The sequence below is a fragment of the Ceratotherium simum genome, chromosome 4 (genome assembly GCF_057802395.1).
Source record: "Ceratotherium simum simum isolate JZ-2026a chromosome 4, ASM5780239v1, whole genome shotgun sequence".
Taxonomy (NCBI): domain Eukaryota; kingdom Metazoa; phylum Chordata; class Mammalia; order Perissodactyla; family Rhinocerotidae; genus Ceratotherium; species Ceratotherium simum.
Window position 1 is genome coordinate 58,664,034 of NC_141903.1, and position 23,598 is coordinate 58,687,631.

Here is a 23,598-nt window from a genome sequence, read left to right on the forward strand (position 1 = left end):
GGCCCTTCTTAAAGAGCAAAATAAACATCCTATTGATTAAAGAAAAGAAAAGATCTTGGAAATTAACAATACAATGGCTTTTTCATAGAAGGCTTCAGGAAATGCCCAGGTCTGTCACTGGAGATGGAGACATTTTTTTCCCATTGTGTTGAAAGAGACTGATGAGGCCTCTTAAACAATCTCGCAGACCTACTGTTTTAAAGGATCAGAACATTTTTCAGTGCATCTCAAGTTCAGTGGGACTTGCAACTTTATGGAGAGCAAGTCCTGGCCCCCTCTCTCCCCACAAGACACATTACCTCAGGGAAACTCAAAGAGGGAGGGGAGCTCTGATTCCAGGAGTACGTTGGATATAACAGCCCCTTGCTTCTTTTCTGAGTCATTCTCCAAATCCCAGAAATACAAATCTAGCTCTGCTCCGATGAGCAGTAAGATTTTTAAGGAAGGTCTGGGGGTTGAAGAGGATGAGAAATGTAATATTTTTAAGGACGGTCTGGGGGTTGGAGAGGAGGGGAAATTTGAGTTTGTCTTACATCTTTCAAGGGATGGGGCATCTTAATCTTTATTATGGACATGCAGAAAATGTAATCTGCCCCAGCGACTGAGAGGCAGTTTGACAGTGAATTTACACCCTCAGTGTTGACTTGAGACTGACTGGGGAAAATGACCGCCCCATACTCTTGTAAAATCTTAATGTACCATGAGAAGTGCACAGCGCTGCCCGATGTAGTGTTCAGATTTGTCTTGACCTTATTAAATCATGGAAAGTGGCTTCCAGGAGGGAAGTGTTTTGTTTTTTGTTTCTTTAATTTTTCTGCACAATTACTCAGGTGGCTTTCCTGTTTCTTCTCTCCCTCCTGGACTTGGGTCCTGTAATTACTATCGCAGAGAGCTGGAAGGATGCCTGCTCTCTCGCACAGTCTCTTCTGCTCGGCCTCCTCCCTTTTTTTTTTTTTTCCCCCTTTTCTCTTTCTGGCCCCGCCTCCTCCGCGCAGCCCGTAGCCAGCAGCTAGACAGCTGTGTTCAATCAGAAACCACTTACAACTCCAAACGATTCGGAAGGGAAACTTCGGCGTGAAGTGCGGCCCCGCTCCGGCTCTCTCTAGCTTTCTTTCCTTCCCCGGACCCCGAGGCGCGGATCTTCCTCGCCCCGCCGCCCTGTTTTCTTCGGGAGCTCGCCGAAGCCCTCTAGGGTGCCGGATCCTGCTGGGAGGTGCCCTCCAGCCGGGTAATGGGGGGCGGCGAGGCACCGTAGGAGTGGCGAGGCGGCGCCGAGGGTGGCATTGCCCCGGGACCCGGCGGTGGGCGCGCGCGGGCGGGTCTCCGCGCCGGCTCGGCCGCTGCAGCAGCTGCGAGCGCGCCACGCCACCGAGCCTCCTGCAGCAATGGCTCGTCCGTGAACGCGAGCCGGCTCTGCTCCTGGGAGTGCTTGCCTCCTCCGTTTGGGCTTCGCCACTGTCCTGGGTGAAAATGGCTGTCTAGACTAAAATGTGCCAGAAGGGACCAAGCAGTGGATATCGAGCCTGTTAAGCCCAACTCATAAGCTCCGAGACCTGGAGGAGGAGGAGCTCGCCTCTGAAAAGTGCAGTCATGAATTCTGGAGTTGCCATGAAATATGGAAACGACTCCTCGGCCGAGCTGAGTGAGGTAAGACACAGCTGAGGTCGGGAGCTCTGGTTTCTTAGACATTTGCTTTTCGACAAACCCCCCTCCTTCCCCATCTCCCCCAGCCTTACACCCCACCCCCTCGTGCTCGCAGTCTGGAGGCAGCGCAATTAAAGATTAATAGATTTTCTGGATCTTGTTTTAACTTGTAGTGCAACTCAGGAAATGACCTGAACTGGCTTGATATTTTAGGCTGAAATGAGTGGCTTAAGAAAGAAACAAGCTCGCGCTACGCCGCCGAGGCATTTTACTCTCCGCGGTCCGGGTCCTGCCCCTTCCCACCCCCTTCCCCCAATTTATGTACAACATGCCTTTTCGTAGTCGGCAAAATACACCAGGATCCCAGCTGAGCTTAAACCGATGGTAACTAATTTGGTGGGGCTGGGGAGCTTATTGGATTGTTAAGTCTACCACTTGGCTCCCACGTGTGATGCGTTTGGTTAAGTTCAGGCAAGGTGGTCTCTCCTCGGCGGAGATGAATGACCCGCGCTGGGAAGGGGAGTTGGGGAGGAAGCACATCAAAGCCACTTAGAACTTTATTTCCTGCCCGGGACTGGACTCCTGAGTCTTTGAGGCAAGCGTATTTGCAATTCCTGGCTCTCACTGTAACATATTCACTTGAGTGTTTGAGACCAGCTTTGAAATTAAAGCTACATCAAACGGTATGCAAATATGTGAGCGGTAAGATGCTCAAAGCCACCTTTTTTGATGACTTTAGGGATGCCTCGGGCACATCCCCCCCAAGGCTTTGAATGCCTGAAAAGTGGTGATGGCAAATCTACAGAACTGGATACTCCGAAGAGAGGAGGAGGTCCCTGTGATTGGTGTCTACAGCAGGATGCTTGGTGGCTGTGGGTTTTCCTGTAGCACCATTACTGAGCCATTTATGGGAGCAAAAGTAGAACAAATACTCTGTGTGTGTTGAGTATGGCTGAAGAGAGGAAAGGGGAAAAAAGGAGACCAGTGTAAACACAGGCGGAAGGCAGATAGAGGTGATGTCAGATTACCAACCGTGAAGGGAAAATGAAAGGATGGAGCCCTCATTGAGGGGAGAGGGCTGGTGATGGGGAAGAGAGGGGGGCATGGCCCCGGGGAAACCCGAGTAGGTCTGCGTCTGGTATCCAGCAGGAATGCAGTCCGCCCCTGCCTGGGGCTCTGAGTGTTTTGCTGCTGTTTTGTCCCTGCTCCGGTTTGGAGTAGCATTTTGAGGTGTTGGCCAAATGAGGTAGAGCCGTTTCCTAATCCGTGTGGTTTCCACTGTGATGTAGAAGGCTGGGGAGGTGTTAAGAGTGAGGGCTTAACTTCAAAACGGGAGGTGGGTGAAGGGGCACGAAGACCTGATTTTTGCCGATTTTACGTTCAGGGAGAGGTTTCAAATCTAAAATAGAACCCAGGACCCTGCTCCATTACTAACACTTTAATGAGAAGCCTTTGATTTATCTTCTGAGGTCATTTAAAAATAAAAAACTAAAGGCATATATCTTGCAGAGAGTCCTTACTCAGCCTTTCACATTATTTATTTCTATGTGGCAGCCTCAACTCTCTGTCATCTGAAGTGTGCTATTCAGTTACCTTTGTTTAAAAGTGAATCACAGATTTAGGATGAAGGTGACTAGAATGCTGAATCGAGAGAGAGGAGATCTGGACTGACTTGAATAGCATTGGCACGTCAGTGAGTGGGTTAGATGAACCCAGAGTATCTGTGAAACTCAGGTGGGATGTAAAACTTGCCAGTCGTTCCCTGGTTGTAGCCACTCCTTAAGTATTCCTTAGAAAACTTGTGGCCACGTGAAAGAGTTGAGGGTGCTTCATGGCCCCTGCATTAGTTGGAGCAATAATATTTGAGCATTATAGGACATAGTTTTGTCCCTAAGGAAATAAACAAGTTCCTGCCCCAATCCTGTCCTTTACCAAATTTTCTTTCCTTCCCTGAGTGTCTGCTCATTCATTTCTTGCCTTCTTTTGAGGTTCGGTGATTTAGTTGCCCCTCCGTTCCTGCAGTCCTAGTTTCTCTGCAGGTTGAGTAGTTGCTATAGACTGTAAGGGTAGCTATTTTTAGTTTTTGTACATGTTTTAAATTAGGGTACGTCTAAACAGAATTTGTAAGGCCAGGGGGTGTGTGTGTGGTTCATTCCTTCTGGACCCTAAGTCTCAATTTAGTTTATCATGGGCGGTAGTTGGAGCATTACCTTTTCTATAATATCCATAGATCAGTATGCATATGAATCCATAGATCTGAATACAATTCATCTCTATTTCTCACATGAGATCTTTGCTGTAAAGGAGAGTTTCTTCTTTTCACTGTAATTTTTCTCTTGTACACTGGTTTTGCTTTAACTTCTTGGGGGGTGTAGTTGCCATCCCCTTTTAACAGTAGGTTCCTCCTCCTCACCTGGAAGCGGAGCTAATAAAAACCCTCAGGGGGCCTGTTAGTGCCATATCTCTTATTACCCAGGAGCCTCAATGCTGTCTGGAGGTCACCGAGGGGTCAGATTCAGCCTGATGTTCACCAGGCATTTCAGGGGCAGGAAAAACTCTGAAAGGGGCCAGCATTATCCTGGTTATCTCCTCTCTCATTGGTGTTGACTTGTGAGCTTACCACTTTTACAAGTGTCCTCTAGCCACAGGAGTCACTGACTCTGTGACAGTAACGTTGACACCATTCCATAACATCCTAAACAAAGGGGAGTGACTTGAATCAATTTCTAGTTGTAATCTGCTTGTCCTGTTCCTGAGAGTAGCCAGCTTTGGTCAAGAATTGAAGTATTGGCCTCTGCCCTACTGGGATTTGGGTGTGAGGGACTCATGATAAGGAGACCTAGAGCTGGGTGTTGGGCATGAGGTGTTTTGCATGTGTGAGAACTTTAAAATGGAAAAACAGGAAATTCATGAATGTGTTCCTTTTGTGTCTTTAGTTTGAACAATAGCTGTTTAAGATCCTGTGAGATGATTGTAGGAGATAGTAAAATTGCCTCTGCCTATGGACATTCAAAACATTTTTATTTATCCATGGCCACAAATGGCTTATATCAAATCTGAACACTTTAACCAAAGCAAATTAATCCTTAGCATTAGGAACAGTAATGCAAAAGGAAAATTTGAGAAGCATGAATGGCTATTCTTTTTTCTTGGCTATTAGCTGTCCCTATCAGACTCAAAGGATGTTTTTCTTTTTCTAATGTGAAGTTAAGGAAGGACTTAACATCAGCCAAATCAAAAGTACTTAGAAGATTACATGTTTGGCTTTCAATCTCCCTCCCCCATGATCAAGAAGCAAAGTGGACTCAGTTTCAGCAGTGTTAGATTAAATTCTCCCAAACCTTGTCAAGGGAAGTCTTTTCAATCTTCTTCCTCACTGCCATGGGTTTTCAGTCGGCAGTTAGTTCTGTTTGTCTTGCTAAAACTTGTGGGACCAGTACGTAGTTTAACCTTGTTTCACTACTACAATCACATGACTTGGTTCTTAGAATAATTCAGACTTTGGGAGGAAGATGTGTTAAGTTGCAGCGTTATCAGGGTACGACTTGAATTTACTCATCTTTGCAGGATAGGTGTCTACTGGATCTGTTTGTCTGGTAGACAGCTACCTATTTATGTAGCAAAATAAAAATTTACCTTTAAGAGTTTGTTCTTTCCTGGCAATCATTAAAACCTCTGGGGATGAAAAAATATTCTTTCCTTACTTAAAGAATAATTTGTCTGAAGCGATGAACTTATATTCTTTGCCTTTTAAATATTAAACACTGAACAGGTAACATTCTCCTGTCACTATTCACTTTGAAACCTTAGTTGCCCCTGGAAATCATACTTCTCTTTCTCTCTCTCTCTCTTTATTCAAAGCCTCTTTCATAAGATTATTGCACTCCTGAATGGAGGTAGGCTCTATTGGCAGCTCTCCTCGCTTTCACCATGTGCTTGTTGGGTAGCTATTGAAACCCCACATCTTCATTGATACTCTAATTAAGTGGTAGATTTGTATAGGAGAAAATTGTTCTCTAGATAGATGATCTTGTATGACTACCTCTAAGTGGCTTGTCTCACAGATATGCTTACTCTTTATCATCAAGTTTCAAAATACCAGAGTTGGAAGGGCCTGTAAGATCACCTAGTATCCCACACCCCTTTATACTTCTTTATACTTCTCTCCATTGTAATGAGTTATTGTCTGTCTTAGCCATAGACTATAAGCACCAGAAGAGCAGTGTCAAGACCAGTTACAGAGTCTGGCAGTAGTAGGTGTTCTACAGATGTTTCAATGAATGAACACCTTGCCTCTTCTCTCTTTTTCCCTTTTTGTAAATAAAGAATTTGAGGAACTGATTGAAGTGCATGGTCTGAGGCTTTTTTTTGGCTGTCTATGGCTATGTAACAAACTGCCCCCAAATTTAGAGGCTTAGAATAGCAATCTTATTTGCTTATGATTTTGCAATTTGGGCAGAGCTCAGGGGTGAACACTTGTGTCTGTGGCTGGAGCTAGAAGATCCACTTCCAAAATGGCTTAATCACATGGCCGGCAAACTGGTGCTGGCTGTGCACTGAGTGATCACCTCAGTTCTCTCCTACATGGGCTACCCATGTGGCTGCTTGGATTTCCTCTCAGCATACAGCTGGGTTCCCAGAAGAAGGAGGTGGAAGCTGCCAGTTCTTTTAAAATGTAGGACTGAAACTGGCACAGGGTCCACTTCTATGTGTTTTATCTAAAATATATGCTTAGCCCAGATTCAAAGGGGTGAATAAATGGATCCCACCTCTCCTAGGGGGATGTGGCAAAGAATTTGCAACCATTTTTAATCTACTGCAGAGGCCACAAAACAACAGAGCCTTGTCTAAAACCCTGGTCTCTTAATTCCCAATGCCTGACAATAGTTTTTGTTGTTTTGTCTTTTAGCTGTTAATTCAGTGGTTTGTAATTGCTAAAATTTTCTAAGCATTTCCCAGGTATCGACATGCTTAATTATCAAAAAACCCTGTGAGATACAGTAGTCCCCCCTTATCCGTGAGGGATATGTTCCAAGACCGCCAGTGGATGCCTGAAACTGTGGTTAGTACCAAACCCTATATATACTATGTTTTTTCCTATATATACATACCTATGATAAAGTTCAATTTTTAGGCATAGTAAGAGATTAACAACAATAACTTCAATAACAACAACAACAATAACTTCTCGTTGACCTATCCAAATTGCGAGCATCACTACTCTTGTGCTTTGGGGCCATTATCAAATAAAGTAAGGGTTACTTGAGCACAAGCAGTGCGGTACCACGACGGTTGATCTGAGGAGCTGGTTACTAAGTGACTAATGGGCCATTAGGGCTGGGAGTGTATGGTAGTATATACAGCATATATAGCGTAGATGCTCTGGACAAAGGGCGATTCACTTCCCAGGAGGGATGAGCAGGGCAGCGCAAGATTTCATCATGCTACTCAGAATGGCATATAATTTAAAACTTATGAGTTGTTTATTTCTGGAATTTTCCATTTAATACTTTTCGGACCACGGTTAACTGCGGGTAACTGAAACTGTGGAAAGCGAAAGGGAGTACTGCAGACTAAAAATGGGAGAGTTACGAGTCGGCGCAGGTGGTCTTTCTCCAGAGCTCCACCATGTGTGCACTTGTTTCCTTTCATTAGTTTCTGTTACTGCTCTCAGCTTTTGATCACGTGTTCCTAGGAGGGAATATTCTATTTAATAAGCCTGTTTAACTTGATTTGTATTGTAATCTCTATGTAATATACAGATAATGGTTTTTGATAAAAATCAAATGGATATGGTTAAAGGGATATGGTCACTGACATCACCTCCAAGTGACAGAGGAATCCTAGGCATTGATTTTCCGTAGCCCTAAGTGTAGATTTGTTGATAAGGAATAGGGTGATCCTCAGCCAGGAGGGCCTTCCCTTCTGTTCTCGTTTCCTGCAAGGGAGATAGGGGCACCACGACCCCTCTCCCACTGCGTGTGCACTCAGAGGCGCCTCAGAGATTAGTGCTACAATATTTGAGGTGCCAGAATGAGAATAAGCCTTGTTCTGTCACGAGACTCGGGATTTTCCCACCTCTGCAGGTGGGACTCTAGGTTCCTGCCACCGTTGGCTAAATCACTGTGGGGCTGCAGAGTGCTGAGGTTGGTGAAGAAAGCCAGGGAGCCCAGTGAAGTCAGCAGCCAGGGCTGCGTGGCAAGGCAGCTGCTGGCGGCCAGGTCCTGAGGAAGCACATGCTGAACGTGGCAGTGAGGCCGTGAGTCAAACCCAGTGGGCAAGCAGAAGTAGATCAAGTGTGGCTGGAACCAGGTGTCCAGTCCAAGTAACAAGAAGGAGGAGAAATGCAGTGTGAGGAGGAGGATAGTCAAAGACCAGGCAGATGATCAGGAACTGAGATGGCCATGGACCTGAAAGCAAAGAGAGAACCTTGATTCTGAGGAAGTGCTTTGTCCCATCGGAAAGTTTTTAACTTAATCCCAAGACTTTTTCATATTAAGGAAGTACTTACAGGACTGTGGCTACCAGCTTTGAGGTGCTGGAACTTGGAGTGAGTGGGGCACCCATCTAGAGTAGGGAACGTGATGGTGATACCCAGGATATAACTAAAGGGCACTGTTTTAATGGCTGCCTGAAGCTAATTTACCCGATGCAGGTCGTCTGGAAGGCTTCCTCCAACAGGAGACTGTAACTGGAAGATGAAACCTGCATTCACTGCAAAATTAAGAAATTGTTGATGAACAAAGATTTCAAATTTAGGTTTTGATCCAAGGAATCAAATTTTAGAAAACCAAGATTACATTTTAAGTAATCTCTAGATTCTAGGAAAGAGGTTCGTGTTAGTGAGATTATAGAATCAGACAAGCCCAAAAAAGACTCAGAAAATTGATAGTAGTTAGGATGTGGATTTTTACATCAGCAAGGGGATGTCATGGCAGAGATAAATTATATGCAAGTATTTTCTCAACCCCCCCAGCCACACCTAGATTCCTAGCAGTGGTTTCTTTCCTGAAAGAAGCAAGGAGAGAATAACCTGGATTACACAGATAAACAGAAGTTCAGTTTATATAGTAAATATTTACTGGGACCACAGAGCTATTCCTCAATTTCTAGCAAATGTCCTTTTTCTCTTACTGAATAGAAACGGCCAAAATTAATACATAGGGGAAAGAAGACACCTTTTGGAAGGTTTGCATCATCATAAGGATTGACTTAGAGGTTGTAAAGCACTTTATATATGCAAATCTTTCAAGATATTTCTTAAACTCAGCAAACAAGTTAAACCTGGAGAAAGTTTAGGAAAAAAAATCCAGAATTAGCAGCTGTTGATTCTACTTGTCACACAAAAAGCTATAGGTTAGGATTTGTTAACTTTGTAAATAAACAATAAAAGCCTGTTGGGCTGGGAAAACTGTGTGGTAAAAGCTACTTGATGCTTTGGTGGGTGGGGATATTTTGAGACATATTCCTTGTCACGAGGTTTGATCAGTGCTTGGAACGGGTGATGAGACAGATGGGGCCAGAGATGGAAATGCATCTTAAGCCAAAGGCTGTGGTGTTTGATTACCTGAGAACAGAAAGTTTCACGAAGCCCCAGTGTGTGTACACACATGTCAGTTAACGACTCCAGCTGGATTTATGAGAAATATTGAAGCAGTTGTCAAGGGAAGAATGCCAGTGTGGAAAAAGATTGCTTGGCAATTAGAAAAGCAGTGGAGTCCTCTGGTTGGTTGCGTGGTACGAGTGGGAGTAATTGCTCGTCCCTGTTTCCTATGGGTTGTGTGGACTTGTCCATATAACTCGTGACACACTTCCAATGACTTCTTGCTTCTGCCTGGGCCTGTCCCAGCCTCCCAGGTTAGTTGTTCCTTCCGTCATCTGTGTTCAGAACACTTACTGTAATTATCCACGGCCTCCCTGGGAGACCACGAGATCTTTGAAGGCAGGGACAGCACCTAGGCAATATGTGACATAGTAGGGCATCAGCAAACCTCAAAGGTACTTATTTGGACCAAACCCCAGTTGCCATTGTGGTGTGACAGCTGTGTTGAATTGACCACTTTTATATTTTGGTTAAAGGGCACATTTGAGGGAATTTCTTTTGGTCATTATTACTCTAACTTACTCTCTATTCCTCGTTCATTTATTCATTCAACAAACGTTGTGTGCCTTCTACATGCCAGGTGCTGTTTTAAGTTCTGGGGATACAGACAAACAAAACTGAGGTAGTCCCTGATCTAGTGGATCCTACATTCTAGAGGGAGACAGACAGTACACAAGACAGATGTATGTCCAGTGGTGATATGTGCTAAAAAGAGAAAATACACAGGAATGGAGGAGGGAGAGGTGCTGTTCTAGTGATCAGGAAAGACCTGTCTGTGGGAATCTTTGATTTGAGACCTGAATGAAATGAGGGATAGAGCCAGGCAGAGGTGGGGGATAATCATTGCAGGCAGAGGGAGGAACAGGGCCAAGGTGCAGAGGCCAGAGCATGCTTGATGTGTTAAGCAAGGAGGTGATATGGCTGGGAGGGCAGTGAGCAAGGGGAGAGCGAAGGAGGTGAGAACTGAGAAGCTAGATCACCTGTAGCCTCGTAGGCTATGGGAAAGAATCGGGACTTCCCTGGAAGGTTTTGAACGTGTGCCTGCGTTGATTTTTTTTTTTTTTTTTTAATCCTTTTCATGTTTTTTTTTTTTTTTTTTTTTTTTTTACCGTGGGGCAGGGTGGAGGAGATGTCGGAAAGAGGAGGAACTAGCAAAGAAAAGGCCAGGAAGGTTGTGTCTCAGAAGCCTGTTAAAGCAAGTCTTTTCAGAAGAGGGTGGAGTGATCAGTCACCAAATGCTTCCCTTTTTGCTTCACTTACTCCCTTAAAGCCTATGCACGTTCCCAGACTTTGAAATTGTATCCCTTTCTCCAATCTGAAATAATTGTTATATACCATAAAAATAAACTATAATTAATTTTTGGACATCTTCAGAGTATTTGAGTTCATTTTCCCCTTAAAAGAAATGGTTTAAAGAACTGAATGGCATGGACACCGCCCAGGAATGATTTGAAAACTGCCTTCCCTTGATGGATGGTTCAGTGTGGATGGATGCTGCTGATGTAGAATATGGGTGGGTCTGAATTAGGAAAACTGGCCTCTACTTTCCACTGTCACTTGGACCAATTTCCTTCAATCATTTAGAATCACTGACTTTAATTTTATGAACTTTAGTATCAGTTTATTGATTTATAACAAATGTAACTCCAAGGATCCTGGAAAGCTGACACGTTTTTCCTGTTGAGAAGCTATTTGGCAGTCACATTATGACCAGAAAGTTGCCTGGTAAACATGGGATTGGACAAAGGAGATGCTTCTATTGAATGGTGCCATTAAGTTTATCTTTGATTTGAAGTTTATCTTATCCAAACTATTTGCATGACTGATGAGGAAACCAAGGTCTGACTAAGGCTGGCTAGTGGCAGAGGGGGAAATGTGGAATCTGGATTTTTTTTTTTTTTTTCATTCCCAGGGATCTGTTTTTCTCTTCTGCCTCGACTTCCTCTGTTTCTATGTCTAGAATTTGCTTTAAAGTATGTGTTTCGTAATATTCTGTAATTATTTTAAAAGGAGAAACTCTAATTCTTCAGGAAATCTTGTCTACATACGACATTACTACTAATCACACTATTAAAATAGTTAGAACACTGTTTTTAGCTCTATGATTCTTGGGTGTATTGTAGTTGTCTGTGTTCAGTGGATTTTTACGGGTCTAGCAGGTATAAAAATCCAAAAGAGCAGTTGTGCCGTTTTTCGGGGGAATAAGGAGATGGCTTACTGTCTGGCTGGTTTGCCAGCTGCTGTGTGTTGACGGTGCATGACTTGGTCAACCCTCTTATCCTTTTTTTCTAAAATTGTGGTTTAAGAGACATAACATAAAATTTACCATTTTAACCATTTTTAAGTGTATGAGTCTGGGGCATTAAGTACATTCACATTGTAGTATAACCTTCATTACCATCCATCTCCAGCCTTTTTTCATCTTCCCCAGCTGAAACCCTGTACCCATTCAACACTAACTCCCCATTTCCCGCCTCTCCCCTAGCAACCACCATTCTGCTTTCTATCTCTCTATGAATTTGACTAATCTAGATCCCTCAGAAGTGGAATCATACAATATTTGTCTTTTTGTGACTGGTTTATTTCCATCAGTGTAATGTCTTCAGGGTTCAACAATGTTGTAGCATGTGTCAGAATTTCCTTCCTTTTTAAGGCTGAATAATATTCCATTGTATGCATGTATCACATTTTTTTTATCCATTCATTCGTTGATGAACACTTGAGCTGTCTTTTGGCTATTGTGAATAATGCTGCTCTGAACATGGGTGTACAAATAGCAGTCCTTGCTTTCACTTCTTTTGGGTATATACTCGGAAGTGGAATTGCTGGCCATATGGTAATTCTATGTTTAATTTTTTGAGGAATTGCCATACCATTTTCCATAGCAACTGCACCATTTCCCATTATTCCCACCAGCAATGCACAAAGGTTCCAATTTCCCCACGTCCTTGCTAATACTTGTTTTCTGTTTTGTTTTGGTTTTTAGGTAATAGCCATCCAATTGGGCGTGAGGTGGTATCTCGTGGTTTCTGTTTGCATTTCCCTAATGATTACAGATGTTCCGGTGCTTATTGGCCACATCTTCTTTGGAGAAATGTCTATTCAAACCCTTAGCCCACTTTTTTTTTTTTAATTGATATTTTAATGGTTTCTAACATTGTGAAATTTTGGGTTGTACATTTTGTTTGTCCATCACCATATATATGATTCCCTTCACCCCTTGTGCCCATCCCCCACCCCCACTGCCCCTGGTAACTACAGTCCAGTTTTCTCTGTCCATGTGTTTTAGCCCACTTTTTAAATTGGATTATTTGGGATTTTTTTGTTGTTGTGTTGTAGGAGTTCTTCACATTTTCTGGATATCAGTTCCCTCTTCTCCTTAGTCCATGTCTGATTTTCTCCATGGTTGGGGCTTTGCATGGCACTCGCTCCTGGGTATTTCCAGATGGAGTACCAGTGAGTGTAAAATGAGATATGAGAGTAAACTGCTTCTCCACAGAAAACAAAAGGAATCTGCCCAAGCCCAGGAGGCTCCTTCCAGGAAGAAGTCACTCTTTCTTTTTAAGGCCCCCCCCCCCCAGCCCCAGTAGATAGTTGTATGTCATAGCTGCACATCCTTCTAGTTGCTGTATGTGGGACGCGGCCTCAGCATGGCCGGAGAAGCGGTGCGTCGGTGCGCGCCTGGGATCCGAACCCGGGCCACCAGTAGCGGAGCGTGTGCACTTAACCGCTAAGCCATGGGGCCGGCCCAAGAAGTCACTCTTGATGCATCGTGGGACCAGCGTGCATTTCACAGGCTGACACCCAGCAACTCTCATTCTGGACAGACTGTCGATCTCTAGCAATGTTAGGCAGGCGCCAGAGTTAAGAGTTAGGTTTATGGGCTTTGAAGAGTTACACTTCTTCACTGACATGCTGTGATTTCACAGTATTTAAAGAGTTTTAGGAGAGGGCTTTAGCAAGAGGGGCCTGTGGAGAGTAGCCAGGAAGTCTGAGGCTGGCTGGTTAGATTAGATAACTGTTTCTTTATTTCTTGGTGCTGTGAATCTAATCCTAGTTAAACCAAAATCTAATTTATTTTCATGCTTGATTGGGAGCACTTCTGATTAAGTATTTGGATGCGAGTAAGTCATCCTATAGGAGAACTGTGAGAATGAGATAGTCCAGGGGCTGCAGTGCCCTGGCTGATTGTTAATAGGGCGTTAATAGTGAGTAGGGGGAAAATAGGTGAGTTGGATCCAAGGACAGGATGGGTTTTTACTTCCAACTTAGGATGAGTAGATTTAAACTCAAATTTGGGATCCTCCCTTTTTCAGGATGCCCTGATATAAGCGTGGGGCAGAAAGCAGTGTCCCTTCTGGTGTGATTGATAGAGCGACTTCCAAGACTGTTTCTCATTTTGGGCTTCTGAGCTGCTTATGAAAATGCTTTCTGGACATACATGTAATTACTGCCAAAGAAAGTGTCTGATGCTGATAAAGCTGCCTTCAAACCCTTAAATCCCCAAGTGTCAAAGATGGAGCGTCGTTCTTACTTGGCATTAACATGTCCCCAGCTAGCAATGAAGACATATTGGGGTCAGGGTAATATGTTGAATGACTAGGACAGGCATCTTTTTTGGCCACCTTCTTTATGAGCTTCTCCACTGGGTCAAGTCACCTGATTCATCACCTCAGTTTGTCTGTCTGTAAAATTACGGGTAGTAAAGTTGCAGGCTCTAATATCAAAACTCTGCCACTTCCTAGCTAGGTGACCTGGGAAGGGTTGCTTTTCTGGGCTACACATTCCCTGTTGGAAGATGAGGATAATAAGAGCACCCACCCTAGACAGATGTGGCGAAGCCCAGTGACATAACCTATGTAGTGCTTATCAAAGTGCCTGGTAAATACTATTTGTTAGCTCTTGCTGCTGTGCTAATACCACCACCACCACCACCAATAATAATAGTTGTTGCTATTTTTGTTATTTTGCTACTACAATCAAGGTGCCAAGTAGAAGACAAGCACTTTTTTTTTATAATTATTTTTTTTTTAATTTATTTTTTCCCCCAAAGCCCCAGTAGATAGTTGTATGTCATAGCTGCACATCCTTCTAGTTGCTGCATGTGGGACGCGGCCTCAGCATGGCCGGAGAAGCAGTGCGTCGGTGCGCGCCCGGGATCCGAATCCGGGCCGCCAGCATCAGAGCACACGCACTTAACCGCTAAGCCACGGGGCCGGCCCGACAAGCACTTTTTAAACTGAACATTAGTAGCTGTAGTATAAGTGAGTACTGAAATAATTGAAAAGAAGATCTTCAATGTAGACAAATATGTCATGAAGGCAATATTCAGATACCCTGAGAATCTCACTGCCTGCTGATGTTTTTCTCTCTGGATCTTGATGTCAAAAGCTCATTACCTGGGAAAATGTTCTTCCAAATATTGGCAAGTCTTAAAAAAGAAAGGTGGATACTTCCTATTTTGGATTCACAGAGCCAGGATGTTCATGAGCTAACAAGTGGCAATACTAATTACTCTTAAAATTTTATTAATTTTGTGATTTTTATTAATTTTGTCCTGGCTATAGTGTCTTCAATCCCTCTTGTACCAGGAACTGGCCTTAGGACGTGACCATCCTGGTTGATGGTATAACCTGAGAGTGCGAAGGCCCTTCAGGCCACTGCCATGCCCAGAATACGGATGCACTGCAGAGAAACAGACCATGCTCATGTATTGCACAATTATATCTTTCTTGGAGATAAGGTTTTATCAGTGATGCACACTTTGTGAATTCCCTTACAAGTTATGATCTGTTAACTGCAAGAAGGTTGCAGTAGTGCCAGTGGGAGCTTTGCTTTGGAAAAGCAGTGATGGAGGGAGGAGGCACGTCTGCTGGAGGTGAGAGAGCAGCCTTGGTAATTGGGTTTGAGAGAAGTTGGGATGTGCCCCACAGCAGTGAAGGCCAACTCTGTTTCCGTTTACAGCTAACTTTTTCATTTAAAAGAATTTCTTTAAAACCTATGGTACCTTTATGGAGGTTTTGTCTAATGGTCATAAAGGAGAAAGTGGTGGAATATTCCCTCTCGTGTTTTGAAGATGGTAGACAGTTTGGTCATTTGCTGAAGAGTATATACCTGAGGGCAACGGGAAGGAAACAGACAGAGGTCGTAGACCTCAGGCTCTAATGTCTCAATTTTTGGTTGTGAAGTTTTGGACCCCTTGAACTTCCATCTCCAGCTCATCTCCGTGGACGCTCCTACAGTGATGTTACCCATTCCCATGGCTTAAACTACCGTCTCTAAGCTGTTGCCTCAAAAGTCTGTATCTCCAGCCCAGATCGATTTGAATATCCAACAGGGGAAAGGAGAAGCACAGTCTCGTGTAATACAAAAATTTCTCGTAGTCAGTACTCCTTCTCCTCCCGCCTGCCCTCTCAAACAAAAACTCACGCCGGTCCCTCTTCCTGCGGTGATTTCCCTTCCCACTGTGACACCAGCTCATCTTAGGCTCTACAACGTGCCACCTTCTCTAGAAGGCCTTTCTCACCTCCCACTTAGTGCTGCGCCAAGTACCCCATGCAGTCTGGCAACACTGCTTGTTCCTCTGACTTACCCCTTAGTGCTCTGTAATATGATCTGTTCACATATTTCTCTGTCTCAGAAGCCTACCAATGGCCAGAGAAATGCTTTCTTCTCTGAGCACATTCTTACAGTGTGGTTGACAGGATACATGACAGTTAAGCATGATGAAAAGAAGTAAAAAGAAAATAAGACTAAGAGAGGAAAAAAATACAGAAGGGCAACTATTTTGTACCAACTAGTGGTGCAATCCCCAGGTTCCCTCTCCGTGAAGTTGGATCCTGACTACACCTCCCTTCCATCTCCTTCTGAGGGCAAACACTGCGCCCCAGGGGCCCTTCAATCTGACTGGGGTTGGAGAGATTTGCTTCCAGCCAGATCTCATGGGGGCATCTGAGCCTGGCTCTGGGTATTCTCTCCTAGGAAGAGAAGAGATCAGAGTGGAGGCTGTTTAGAAGCAAGTTCTAGTCCTGGGATGGTGGGAGTAGCTCCAGAAGCTGGAATTAGATTGTGTTATTGTATTAGAAATGATAAATGTGAAAGATGGCAATGCTAATATTTTGTTGACATACTTCAAGTAAAGCAATATGGTACAAAATTACTTCTGTTTCATCTTGCAAGTGTTCCCTCCCTTTATGCATATAAAGACTAAATCTCTACTTTTAAAAGCATATTGCCTTCAGTACAACAAAACTCTGGTTGTTTAATGATGCACAGTAATAGTTCTGATATTCAAAAGCATCCTGTTAGAAATCCCTGTTGTCCATTGATACACTGATTAACCTACAGTAAAATTATTAGAACTCGTGAGGATGGTAACCTAATGCCTCTAGCCTTATCAAGGTTTCTTTCCAAATTAGAAATGAATATGTGGTATTTAAGGATGAGGGCATGGAGAATAATTTTATATATAATGTGCCCTACATGTAAAAAGATATCCTTTCTTACAAAGGTAGGGAAGTCCTGCAGTTAAGCTTCAGTATTCATTTGCAAGTGACAGAAATACGTTAATTGCTTTTCTTGGGTGAATGATTCTTAATCCAGTGGGAATGATAAAGATTTCAATTCATTTCACTAAGTTAGGTTTTTAAAAATATCAATGTTCATAGGTTACCGTATGGAGCTAATGACGGATTCCAGTGAGGTCTGGGTTACTGGGTAGATTTCATTCAAAATGTGACTGCAGTATTCCTCAGTGGTGGAATTAAGTTTTCATCAAAGCAATCAGCCTGCGATGCTTTGGCTGACTGTAAGTGCCCTGAACCACTGGCGCTTGTGTGGGCTGGGTGGGGAAGATTGGCGCCATTATGCCACAAAATGATGAGGCTGACGCGGTGTCTTATAAATACTACTTAGCACAGCGGTTGGAATTGAGAAGTTAGCGTGATAGTTATGTGGAGAGTTCTGAGGTTTGTGATTTAGATAAGAAATTAACCTTTTCATTGCTCTTCTGACTGTCAAAAAGCCTAGGTAAAGACTTGATGGACTTTTCCCTTTACATTCCCGCCTTTAATTCACCATGTAAATTGAGGAAAAAATTTAAATTGCTTTTTAAAAATACTCTGACATATTAATTAATAGGAAGAGGCCAGCTTAAGAAAAAAGAGATCAGATTGTAAATTTCTGGACAGCATAAATCAGACTACATAGTGGTAAAAATGAAGGCAGTTATGTACAGTATTCAGGACTAACACTCAGAAGTGCTAAAACATTTTTTTTTTTTTTAAAGATTTTATTTATTTATTTTTCCCCCCAAAGCCCCAGTAGATAGTTGTGTGTCATAGCTGCACATCCTTCTAGTTGCTGTATGTGGGACGCGGCCTCAGCATGGCCGGAGAAGTGGTGCGTCGGTGCGCGCCCGGGATCCGAACCCGGGTCGCCAGCAGTGGAGCGCGCTCACTTAACCACTAAGCCACGGGGCCGGCCCCAGAAGTGCTAAAACATTTGCATGCATTTTTTAATGTCATTTCCCTGCTTAAAACCCTTCATTTCAGGGTACCCAACCCCTTAACTCCTGTTGACCTCTCCAACTATATCTCTGGCCGCTTTTCACCCTCACATTCTAGTCTCCAGCCAACTCAACTACTTTCAGTATCTTCAAGGTGCCTGGTTGTCTCTTGACCTCAGAACTTCACGTTTGCTGTTTCTCTTTGGTACACTATCCATATCATCAACCTTTGCTTCTGTGCCTCTTGCTCATCTCATAGGATGTAGTTTAAGTGTTAGTTCCTCTGATAATCTTCCCTGACATTCCCCTTCTGGTCTAGATTCCATTCTCTCCTCTGTGCTTCGATAGCATTGGCCATTTCTGCATGATAGCACTTAACACGCTGTGCAGGCCTGCGGACTTGGTATTTCCTACCAGAGTGGCTGCTGTTCGCCATTGATCACTGGCGTTTATAGCACCTAGCCCTCAACATTCCCTTCTGAGTGAAAGACTTTAATTTAAACCTTGCAACAGTCCCATGACACAGGTTCTATCTTTAGGGGCATTTAGTAGTGAGGGAATGGAAGCTCAAACAGATTGAGGGTCTTGCCCAAGGTTACACATCTAGTAGGTGGCAGGGCCAAGTTTAAACTGGGATCTGATTCCAGAAGTCCCTGCTGTTTGTACGATGCCCACAGCCTTTTCAGACCATGTAGTCATGGCCTCTAGACCTGGCATCTATGGGACCTGGGGTTGGTGGGTGGGTTGATGGGTTGCAGGGAAGGAGAGGCATTGGGAATGATGTCCAGGTTTCTGAGAGAATTATGCTGATAGGTGGGATTGGAGATTTCATGTAAAATCCAACTTGTGGGGGATGATGAGTCTGGATTTGGGCATGCTGAATTTGAGATGCCTGTTGGTCATCTAAGTGGGAATGTGCAGTAGGCTGTGGGATAATAAGGCTCTGAGAGCCTTATTTGGGAATCTCTGGTCCTCCCAGCTATTCACTCACAATGCAGATGAGTTAATGGCTGATGTTGTTATGTATTCCAGCCTCTCCACAGTAGATGCCTATACTTCACGTACCACATAAATAAGGAGTGGTATATGGAGCAAACAAATGGTACTATGGACTCAAATGCAGGTTAAAAGACCATAGTCTCTGGTGACTAGCATTTTATGTGTATATAACGTGTACACACATTTATGGTTCAGAATCTGCCATAATAACTGAAACAGGTAGTGCTTTTTAAGCCGTGCTTCTTTAATTTTTTAAGAAAAATCTGACTAGTTCGTCACTTCACATGAGCATGTCTACCTTCGATTCCTCCTTAAAGAAAGAGCAGGGTAAGGAGTGAGGGGAATGTGGGTGTGATCATAAAAGTAATGCATGTGCATACAAGATTTGGAAAAGAAATGAGAAAAAAATTCTTGTTATTATACTGTCAGGTAACATTTTGGTATGTTCTTTTAATTAATATTTCTTTAAAGGGATCATACTTCAGTTTTACTGTATTATATCCTACTTTTCCTTAAGTTTTCCTTGATATATTTTCTTTTAAAAAACTTGTTTTAATAACTCTAATAGTCTATCTTATATACCATAATATACTATTAACTTTTGAAGCAATATTTAGGTTTTCAGTCTTTGTTTATATAAATAACGTACCTACATAACTTTGTGTTTTCTTATATCTTTAGGGCAGGTGGAGGAGGGAGAGGGAGAGAGAAAAATGTGTGTAAATGAAGAAACTGAGCAGTGTATTGTGCAGAGTTGGTGTCTGATGTTAAAGAAAAAAAAAAAAGTGTACCTTAAAGCCCTGGGGTGGTCTTTGTAAAATAATCCAAAGACTAAAAAGGTCAGTTAAAAAAAAAAAAAAAACTAAACGCACAGGCCATAATAAATTGGGACCATCTGTTGTTCTACCTAGGCCTGCTTACTCTGTCTTCTGCCTGTTGCTTATTTAAGAATGCCTTTAAAATGGTGAAGGCGGGCCGGCCCCGTGGCTTAGCGGTTAAGTGCACGCACTCCGCTGCTGGCGGCCCGGGTTCGGATCCCGGGCGCGCACCGACACACTGCTTCTCCGGCCATGCTGAGGCCGCGTCCCACATACAGCAACTAGAAGGATGTGAAACTATGATGTACAAGTACCTACTGAGGCTTTGGGGGAAAATAAATAAAAATTATAAAAAAAAAAAAAAAAATGGTGAAGGAGTGCTGCCCGGGTGTCAGATGGCACCAGGGAAGGAGTGCAGAGAGACCAGGAAGGCTGGGCAGCAGGTTCCGGAGCCAGCGTGGGCTGCTGCACAATTCCATTCTGGTTACCCTTTGGGGCTGCATAACTGTGACCATGACATTCTGATCCATGGGGTGTGGGGTGGGGGTGTGTTTAGCTTGCCGTTTTCTTTTAAACCATCAGGTGAAACCAATTTTAGAATGATATTTTTAAAAAGGATATTTCACTTGAACATTTAATAATGTATTACTCCCTTCTTATGTATCTGTTGATACTTATCTGTCTCTGAGTGATCTAATATTAATCTGTTGTCATAAAGTCTTCTGTGAACCAATCCTAATTGTGGGAAACTTAATCCCTGGGGCCCAGTGGAGTTCTTTTTAATCATAGGGGCCAATGAGTATTACCATTACGAATTGCTGGTCTGTCTCTGGGTGGACAAGTTTCAGCGGAGCTTCCAGACTAAGACAGACTAGGAAGAAGGACCTGGCCACCCACTTCCAAAAAAATTTGCCATGAAAACCCTGTGAATAGCAGCAGAACATTGTCTGATATAGCACCCACCAGAAGGTGAGAGGATGGCACAGAAAGACCAGGCAGGGTTCCACTCTGCTGTACACACGGTCACTAGGAGTCAGAATCATCCCGACGGCCCTAACAACAAAGTGTTTCTTTGTTTTAATGGTGACTTTCTATAAATAAATAACAACAAAATTATTAATTGGAAATCCCTAAATTGAACTATGTTGCTAAGTACGAGTCTACGGTTAAAGGCTTTATTTAATTTTTGTTTAACGTGGATATGACCAAAATGCTATTTTAGAGCGACATTTAACCTGCTGGCTTGGCAAACTATGCCTGGTAATCAGTTTGGTATCAGAGTAACTATTTTAGCAGAATGGAGGGGGACCTGCTTGTAGTTTCAGGGTATTTTTGGTTTTTTTCTTTAAAGGAGCTCATTAATCCCATGGGCCACCCTGGCTGACCTCCTGCCTGGAGGCTTTGGTTGCTGGGATGGTCTTAGGTCTTGGCTGCTTTCAGGAAGTGAAGGGAAAGCTGCAAGCTGTGTGAGTGGATCCGTCTGCAAGCTGGCCTTGCTTTCCTGTGAGCTCCCTTCCCTCCCTCCTCGGGCATGCTGAAAGCCCAGCTGGGAATCTAGGCAGGGTGCAGGGAGGTGTCAGAGCCTGGTTTCCTACCCAGAAATGTCATTGAATGCAAACATTTTCTCAAGCATAAGGTATAACATACATTCAGAAAGAGTATTTATGAAAATAGAGTTGACTGTGGGAAATTGGATGATGAAAGCCTTCATACTTAGTGATTCCAATAGCCTAGTATTAGGCCCATCAAAGGGTTGTAGTAGCAACTTGACCGATTGGATGACTGGAAATAGCTTACAGAGTGCTAGTCTGGCCTCGGTTTCATGAGCCTTCAAAGTATCTTTCGTCAGAATTAAATGATCCCAGCTTAGTATAGATGCTTCTCTACTGGTTTCCCCTTTTCCTAGGAGGAAGTTGGTCTGCTAAGAATTACACCCTTCTTAGCAAAGTAGAGGAAGGAACTGACTAGTTTCTAATGCCCAGAATCTGATTTACAGTTCGCTGTAATTACTACTACACGTTGTGACAAGCATTGAGGCCATCAGAGGAAGTAGATGTTGTGTCATAGCATGACTGAAGTAGGTCTCTGTGGCACTCTTCAGTGACCTTCTGGAAGTCCCCCATCCTGCTTCCTATGGCCAGTGGGTGTACAATGTTCAGAAATTTGTGTGTACTGGAGAGGTTGGCGTTTCTCTGTGCAGAGGTGAAACCCTCTCTCTCAGTGGTAGAGATAAACCCTGAGAGCAGCCCATAATTAGAGGCATAACATGATAGGCAGAAGTGGGAGGATGTAGAAAGGAAACAGGGAACAGCATATTTCATGGAGGAAAGACTTCTTAAGTATCCACCCTTGATATTACTCAGTGTTTCTTTCATCGTCCAGTTTATTATTATGGATGAGGAGATTTCTGATCTTTATTACCGTGGCCATTTGCATAGCGTTATTTGCATTTCTTTACTTGATTCAATTTAATCATGAAAATGCCCTTATTTGGTCCTGCTGACTCTGCTTGGCACCACCACATACCTGCTCTCACCCCTCTTTTCTGAAAATCTTCTTGCATTTAGTCTCTACAAGCACATTTTAAGTGCTTTAAAATGTGGCCTCATCCTGTTTCTCATGCTTAAGTTTTTCCTCCCCTACGAACTTGTCAGTACCCTCAGTGGCTGGGGGTGGCTGGTATTTTATGGACTCTTGTGCTGTCTCTCTGTAACACCTAATACAATATTGCAAAAGCAAAGAAGACCCAAATGAGAAAGACCCTGCAAGTTGAAGGCATCACTCAGAGCACAGAATCCTCGACTCTCAGCTTTATATACACTTCTAAGATCTCATTGCTCATCCATAGTGCTTTCTCTGCAGGCAGCTTTTAGAAAACCCTGAGCAAGTCAGAAACCTCTGAGCCCCTTCTGTAATGTGCTGTAGCTGGTAATGGAACTTTGCCAGAAGGGGAAGAGGACACATATTCACGGCATTCCTACTGTTTGCTAGGAAGATGCATTGATTCGGTAATTGATAATGAGTCCATTTCCTGCTTTGAAGGAAATACTCCTTTTCTCTTTCCACTCCAGAAGTTTGTCCAGTGTCACTCTGAGCCCCTCAGGTACTGTTCTGATAAATATGGTGGATTAAGAAAGAGGTTCTTTTATTTTCCTTTCTGTTATCTTGGGGCCTATAGTCCCCTCCTTAGTTCATTAATGTTTTCACATTGGTGAAATAGTAGTAGTACCTTCTTTAAACTATTCCTTGCCCCATTTCTACAGTTCCTGTTGCTGGCAGCCCCCCAAAAATCAGCAGCCACCTTGTCAACATTATTGCATTTTTGTGATTTCAGTGCTTCTTACCTACTTGATAGTCAGTGGTTTTATTCACTTGAGACTGAAAATTCGAGTGACAGAAAAGGAACCTAGTCAGAGGTGATAGACGAGTCATATCCTTTAATTCATTCACTGGATTGTTTCCTTATATTTGTGTGTTTTTTTGTGTGTGTGTGTGAGGAAGATCGGCCCTGAGCTAACATCTGCCAATCCTTCTCTTTTTGCTGAGGAAGACTGGCCCTGGGCTAACATCCATGCCTATCTTCCTCCACTTTTTTTTTTTTTTTTTTAAAGATTTTATTTATTTTATTTTTTCCCCCCAAAGCCCCAGTGGATAGTTGTGTGTCGTAGCTGCACATCCTTCTAGTTGCTGCATGTGGGACTCGGCCTCAGGATGAACGGAGAAGTGGTGCCTCGATGCGCACCCGGGATCCAAACCCGGGCCGCCAGCATCGCAGCGCGCGCACTTAACCACCAAGCCACAGGGCCGGCCCTTCCTCCACTTTATATGGGACGCCGCCACAGCATGGCTTGCCAAGGGGTGCGTTGGTGCCCGCCCGGGACCCGAACCGACGAACCCCGGGCCGCCGCAGCGCGCACTTAAGCACTTGCGCCACCGGGCGGCCCCTGGAGTGTTTCCTTATAATCCGTGCATTATTGTATTCATTTTGAAAGAGTAATTACTGTATTTTGTTGAAAGAATAGGCTCAT

The 23,598-nt window shown here is 43.6% G+C and overlaps 1 protein-coding gene across 3 annotated transcripts in view; it reads left to right on the forward strand.

Annotated features, from left to right (window-relative positions):
* MCC (MCC regulator of Wnt signaling pathway) overlaps positions 1–23,598 on the forward strand; it is a 405,732-nt gene that overhangs the window by 143,619 nt on the left and 238,515 nt on the right. The window contains exon 1 of one of the 3 annotated variants that reach the window (XM_004420306.3): positions 1,034–1,647. The exons of the other annotated variants lie outside the window; for them this stretch is intronic. Within the exon in view, the coding sequence (XP_004420363.1) occupies positions 1,591–1,647 (57 nt within the window). The 5' untranslated portion in view covers positions 1,034–1,590. Of the gene's footprint in view, positions 1–1,033; positions 1,648–23,598 lie in introns of those variants that run through there. 3 annotated transcript variants of the gene reach the window in all.